The sequence below is a fragment of the Octodon degus genome, unplaced genomic scaffold, assembly GCF_000260255.1.
Source record: "Octodon degus isolate 3935 unplaced genomic scaffold, OctDeg1.0 scaffold00069, whole genome shotgun sequence".
NCBI lineage: Eukaryota > Metazoa > Chordata > Mammalia > Rodentia > Octodontidae > Octodon > Octodon degus.
Genome location: NW_004524645.1, coordinates 2064530 through 2071764, shown reverse-complemented (window position 1 = coordinate 2071764; position 7235 = coordinate 2064530). Strand labels below are relative to the sequence as shown.

General features: G+C 38.3%; 1 protein-coding gene across 2 annotated transcripts in view; it reads left to right on the top strand.

Moving 5' to 3' along the window:
- The window catches only part of Arhgap6 (Rho GTPase activating protein 6), a 626968-nt gene that overhangs the window by 559074 nt on the left and 60659 nt on the right, over nt 1–7235 (top strand). For both annotated transcript variants that reach the window (XM_004635035.2, XM_023719549.1), the window contains exon 3: nt 2220–2291. In XM_004635035.2, the coding sequence (XP_004635092.1) occupies nt 2220–2291 (72 nt within the window). The remainder of the gene's footprint in view (nt 1–2219; nt 2292–7235) is intronic.

Genomic DNA, 7235 nt, shown 5'->3' with positions numbered 1-7235 from the left:
TTGACTCCTTCTTTCTCATTGATGCCTATTAGTCTCACATTGTCCATCTTTGCATCATCTTGCAGGTGATGGACTATTTTTTCCTGGATCCTCATTGTTTTTAAGAGATCCTTTCTTGCCTTTTCACTAGGTACACCAGAATCTTCAAGATCTGAAGCTCTGTCTTCACTTTCATTTAAATAGTTTTGCAAGCTTGTGATTGAGATTTTAATTTCCTCTATATCTCTTTGATTCTCCTTCATACGATCTATTTCTTTCCTGTATTGCTCATTCAAGGAATCCATTATTTTCCTAATCTCCTCTATTTTTTTATCAATGTCTTTTGTAGAAACAGTTATAAATTCTTTTACTGCAGTGTTTTTTTCAGATTGGGCTTCCTCCCTATGTTTTTTATAGTTGATTCTTTACTTCAGATGCTATGAGTTCGAGTATTCTTTTTTATTTTAGAAAATAATTCCTCTCTGAGTTACTCTATAACTTTCTGCTGTTGCTTATTTACTATCGATGCTATCATTACTTACATTTGAGCTGAGCTAGTAGAAAAGAATTCCGCTCTGATTTCCTCTATGAGTTTCTGCTGTGGCTTACTTACTGTCGACACTATTAATTCATACATTTGAGCTGAGCTTGTGTCCTCTGCACTTGTTCTGGGTGGGCATTGGTTTTCCTCCATATGTTTCTGCATTTGATTCTTTACTGCAGATGTTATTAATTCAGGGATTTCTTTTTTGATTTCCAGTCTGAGTTCCTCTATACCTTTATGCAGCTGTTTCTTTATCTCAGAAGCTGTTGATTCATTGCTTTCAGCTGTGTGATTCCCAGTTTGTTCTGTGTTAGTGTCCTCTGCACTTGTTATGGGTGGGCTTGGGTTCTGAGATTCCATTTTGTTCCTTCTCATTATCATTTTGTATTGCACTGTCTTCTGACCTTTGTTGTAGATCTTTGTTTCAGTTATAACCTTAGCATGTACTGAAGTTCAGGTGCAGATCTACAAATTTGGATTTATCCAGTTGTGTGTGGCTTGAGTCTGGCTGCTGTGCTCAACTCCTTCCTGCTGCTGCCTTTGAGGGTGAATCTGTTGTTCCCCTCTGGCAAGATGTTCTGCTCCTGGACTAGCTGGGTGGTTCTGTCCCCTACATTCTCTGTAGGGATTGTAGCTGCAGGGTTTCACCACAGGCCTATATGCCAGGCCTGAGCTGAGTCTGGAGGAGACAAGGTGGAGTAGGGTGGAGAGGCAGCTATCCCACACACTCACTGGGCCTGGACTAGGACTAGATCTGGGGTTTCCCAGAAAGGGACAGAAATTCCTACTGTGTGGGCAGGGTGGTGTGGTACTACAGTGTAATAGGTGGTGTCCCAAGAGGGTTAAAGAGGGTGTCTCCCACCCTGTGCCTGGGCTGGCACCAGTAGTCCACACCAGCACAGGGTTGCCGGAAGCTCTTTCACACACTCACCGGGCCTGGGCTAGGACTGGGTCTGGGGCTTCCCAGAACATGGCAGAAATTCCTCAGAAAGAAATATTCTGTATTTATTATAGTGAATAATTATAAAAACACCAACATCCATCGATGGACGAATGATTATGCAAAGTGCTACAGTGCTGCTAAACCATGGAATACTATACAAGCACCACTAAGTAGACGGAAATCTATGAACACATATCAGAACGGACATTAAGCAATTTATATGCATTGTTTCATTGAACTCGCACAACTACATGGCATTCTTATTTGATTAGCAAGGACTCAGACTTGTCCAAAATGACACAGTCAGTAAATGGTAGAAAAATAGACTTCATTTCTGCAGAACACAAATGCATTTCCTTATCTAGTTACATTGTAGTAGCTCATAAACACCATATATATTGTGTTATCTCTCATGAAGATTTGGTTCAATTTGCACACCCATGGAGAGTAGGAAAAGAAGTATATAACAGTGAAAGCAAACATCTACATGTCAATGGTAAGTTGTATTTGAAGAACGAACTTTCTTGCACTTCCTATGACTGTAAGAAAATTGTAGACAATATAAAAAGATACTATCTATATAGGCTAACCATGTCAGAGATTTTCATGTACTCTCAGAGCAGGTCCTCTATATAAAGTGACAAGCTGTAAGCAAAGTAAAAGACATACTTTTGTTCAAATATAATTATTTATAATGTAAAATATCATGTGAATGCTTATTTTTACAACTTCTTGTTTTCTTTATATTTACAGATGGACAAAAGAGAAAGAAATCTTTGAGAAAGAAACTGGATTCCCTAGGAAAAGAGAAAAACAAAGACAAAGGTAAAGGATAGATAACTAAAGTGAAAGTATCTTCCATGGAGTGTAATGGTTGAATTTGGTGAGAGTTTTGAATCACATAGAATTATGTGGTTCAGTTCTATTATGCAAACTGGATTTCCATGATGGAATGTCATTAAGTATTGTTTTGGTCTACTCTTCTGTGAGTGTCCCTGTGCTGAACTGATGAATTCAGCTGGTTTGAGCATAGTATGACTTTTGCCAAATTTATGGTTCCAATTATTTTGGTCAATCAGCTATGCATAAAAAATGACCTGGATCGAGGAGCCATGGACAGTGTCACTAACACTAACCAGCTGTCTGGCAAATTCAGACAGGCAGGGCTAGTTGAATGAAAAAGATTTTGTGTTGCCCACCATAGCTAGCAAGAGAAACAGTCTCAGCCTCATGGGTGATAGAAGATGTGCCATTCTCAGCATTTTCATGTCAGAAAATAGCATGCTGATTTTTCACCCCATATGTTTTCAGACTTGCTGACTTTCATGCATTTCATGTGCCCTTCTGTGTCTATTCAGAGAATTGACACGCTAGCCACCCTTTCAGAGATATTTATGGTCATTTTCAACTAATATTCTCTGAGCCTGCATAATGGTCACCTGGCCTCTATTAGCACAGCCCATTTTTGTGGTTTTTTTCTTGTGTTATCATATGAGATGATCGTTGAATGGTGTGATCATATGAATATATTTTCATTTTATGTGACATGGTGAATGAATGTGGAATGAGGATAAACATGTCTCACCTTTGAGGCCTTTTCTGTAGTGATTGAATTTCTGCTTGAAAAATGGTGGGAACAGTGAAAGAATTTTAAAAATAAATACATTATGATCAGTACTGAACAAAAGCTATTCCACAGCACTGATACCAGTCACTATATCTGTGTCTTGAAATGTGCCTTAAGAATCATGACACTGGTTCTTGATGTTTGGTGAAGAATCCTGAAGAGTGGAACATCATTGTTTTGTTTCCTTAGGGGGATATTTCTTGCCCTTATTATTGACATTTAAATGGAAAAAGTCTTCTTGATAGGGATTGTGCTGTTTATTGTTGGGTGCTTAGCAGAATCCATGACCTCTACTCAGTAGATGCCAGCAGGACTGCCTCAAGCTAAAATACTTCCAGCTATTTCAAATGTTTACCTCAAATTGTCATAAGGAAATGAAAACACTGGATCAGAAATATAGCTCAGTGGTACAAACATCTGCCTGGAAGTGGAAGGTCCTGAGTTCAATTTCTGGTGAACCCCCCCCCCAGTAAACAAAGCACCAAGGAAGTTAAAGCATCAATGATGCCTACTCTGGATTGTACCCCAGAAATTCTATACCCAAGGGCCTAGAAGTACACTTCATAGATACAGTGTTTTCGCAGCATACACAACTCCCTAGATTCTATCTCTAGCACTGCACAAAACAAAATAGCAATCACACACACACACACACACACACACACACACACAATACATAGTCCTCAAACTCACGTAGTATAAGGCCATTAGTCTAAAAGAGGTATGAGTCCATTGGTCTCATGTAACTTCTAAAATGAGAACCTTGGTTCATATTCAGCAGACTAGTCAGTAGACCATGTCCTATCCCAGGAAAATCTGCCCTTAAAATAGTGAAGGCAGGGGGCTGTCAAGCTGCATACCATTGTCCAAAAATATTGTATTATATTTAATTGGTTGATTGTCACTACACTTATTTTCAATGTCTTGAATATTAGCATCCAGCATTACTCTTCCAGAGTTTTTGCTCACTCTGTTTCTGCGGTGTGGTACACTTACCTAAAATAGACAGTTTTCTGTATGAATATTGTATTTAAGGAAATATTCAGGTTGGTACAACTGTCTTGCCCTATTCCCTGTAGATATATTCCAAAGATGATGCAGGGAAATCCAAAATCATGGATAGTTCTAAACCGCATATGCTTTCTTCTATATATACATACAAATCTATAACAAAGTTCAATTCAAAAACACAGACAGAAGAAATTAACAATGATTAGCAATGACTAACATTAAAGTAGAATGATTATTACAATATACTATAATATAATTTATCCAGGCATGATGGTGCACACCTGTAATCCCAGAAACTCTGTGGAGTCAAGGGAAGAAGATCACAATTTGGAACCCAGGCTGGGCATCTTTTTTTTTTTTTTTTTTTCAGAATCAGGGATTGAACTCAGGCCCTTGTGCTTGCCAGGGAAGCGCTTATTCTACTGAGCCATCTCCTTGGCCCCAAGACTGGGCATCTTAATGACTCATTGAGACCTTGTCTCAAAATTAAAATTGAAGAAAAGGACTGAGGATGTTACTTAGTGTTAAGGCCCTCGGTTCAATCTCCACTACTGCGAAACATTAATTAATGAATTAATTAATTTTGTTTTTACAGTTACTTAACATTTATGAATTCCTTATTTTTATAGTTTTCTATTTAATATTTTTGCACCACAGTTGACTATGAGTAACTGAAACCAGGGAAAGTGAAGGCACAAGTAAAGAAATTCTACTGTACTAGCAATGTACTATCTTTTAAAGGAGAACAGTGGTGTTGATATTGGCCTATAAATACTTTCTTGAACTGGCCTAAACAGAATGAGCATTTCTGCAGAGAGCGATGTTTACATTCCCTCAACAGAGATAATGATGGTGGTTTGTGTGTGTGTGTGTGTGTGTGTGTGTGTGTGTTTGCTAATGCATACAAACATCAGGACACACAAACATGAATGACCTGGAAGGGAAGGCCAGGAAAGTAATTGACCAATACACACTGGGAAAAAAATACACACTGGGCCACTACAGATATTTCAGACCAAAACATACTTATTCATGCCCAGGAATCTGACTGGAAAGAAGAAGGCAGATTTTTGTGGTTTCAGAAAAATGCATTCATTCAACTAAGGAGAGAAATATCAAGTTTCATGGTAAAAAAAGATATATATATATATATATATATATATATATATATTAGCCTTGATGTTTAAACATAAGGTATCCTAGGCTTAAGGGAAAGGTAATTACATGCCATCTTTTCTAAACATAAAGCCCTGTTTATGTCAACAGCGGGTGCATCCTATGGATGGCTTGAGAAACAAAGCATGAGGTGGTGGCATGCAGGTCTGGCACAGTTGTAATCGGTTCATATTATTTCCTTCCTTTGCATATTAGCATTTGGGTTCATAACAGCTGCAAATGTGAAAAATGATCAGCATTTGAATCCAAGAGTAAAAGAAGGAAAACAGGAAACTCTAAATGAGCTTTGGGATTAAGCCATCTAAAAATAAAGAGGTGCAACTCTTTAGAGTCAAGTTGCTCTCCTAATAAAAAATGATTCACAAATGTTTGATATGCCACTACATTAATTGATTCCATCAAAATGAATCATGCTCTGTATGATATTTAATAGTCTTGATAAAATAAGCAGCTGATCATGTGACACTCCTGTGTCCCTCCTGCCATTTAAGCAGTTCCCATATAACTTCTGATTTCCATATTGAAACTAAACAAAAATTGACAGCAGTTCAGAAATTAAATAGTTTCAACTCCTTGATGTCTCATAGTTTAATGAAAAATGTTTTCAAAACTTTTAAAACTTCAGAGAGTTTCTTGTATCCAAAAGATATCAGTTTTTTGAAAGAAGGTTTAACACAAGCTACTTTGATTCAGTTATAGTGCTTCCTAATCAGATAACGTGGAGGTGAGACTTTACTCTGGCATGCCTCTGGGAGCTAAGACATTGCCAGATTATGCCACATATTTATCAACATAAAATCTGAGAATTCAGTTCTGGTACCTTTATACTGAAGCCTGTTTATGCCAAACTTTATCGGTATCCACAGTCTAATATGTCATTATAAGTGAAATTTGAGGGAACACTAAGAGCAGATGATATAAAATTTCTGCTTTATATTAAGCAGAAATAGAAGTATCAATTTTTGGGATATATGAACTTTCAAAGAAAACAGATTGTACACAGTCACTGAGTGCTATAACTAGAGAAGGGAGAACCAGAGGAAAGATGGTTCCAAGGAAGGCTAGCAATGAGCCAGCTCACACAGAACTATATGAGCCACAGCACAACTTTTGGTCTGTATACTAAGAGTATTGAGATACCATCCAAATGTACTAAGGAAGGAATGATGTTTTAAAACAGGTGGCTAGTGTAAGACACAAACTTGGGAAAGAGTGTGACTCCAGTGTAAAAGGAGGATGGCTAAGTAGAAGAGGTAGAAGGCTATTTGGAAACCCAGGAGTAAGATGATGGCACCATGCACTGGAACTGGAGTGCTGGTGGAAGTGGAAAGACATACATAGAAATGAGAGATCACATGAGAGTGATATGACAGGACGATGAAGCAGAAATGCGATATGAAAAGGAGAGAAGTATTACTCAGAATTCTTAGTCTCTCCTGTGAAGAACAGAGACCACTGCAAATCTGAGTCAGACCTAGGAGGGGGACACAAGGAATAAGAGATGCCTTAGGGATGTCCCAGTGTCAAGGAAGAAAAAGTGGTTAGTGCCCAGAGAAAAAGTCCAACTTTGAGATAGCAATGAGGTGTTAAATTCTGGTGAAGGTAAGGTCCAGGATGGGAGCAAGGGAGTTGATGATGAAGGCATGAAAAGATAAGAAGAAAGGAGGAGATCAAGAAAATATGAAGACAGATGGATAGGTGAAATAGATGAATAGAAAGTCTCTAATGATGAGTCAAAGTGAGTGACAAAGAAGATTAAAAAGATCAGGGAACATGAAGAACCTTGTGACAGTGGGTTTGTGCCAGGGGTGGGAGGGTGAGGGTCTGGAAGAAGCAGTCAGGGGCAAAGAAGAGAGAGAGAGAAAGAGAGAGAGAGAGAGAGAGAGAGAGAGAGAGAGAGAGAGAGACAGAGACAGAGACACAGAGAGAGAGACAGAGACAGAGAGACACAGAGA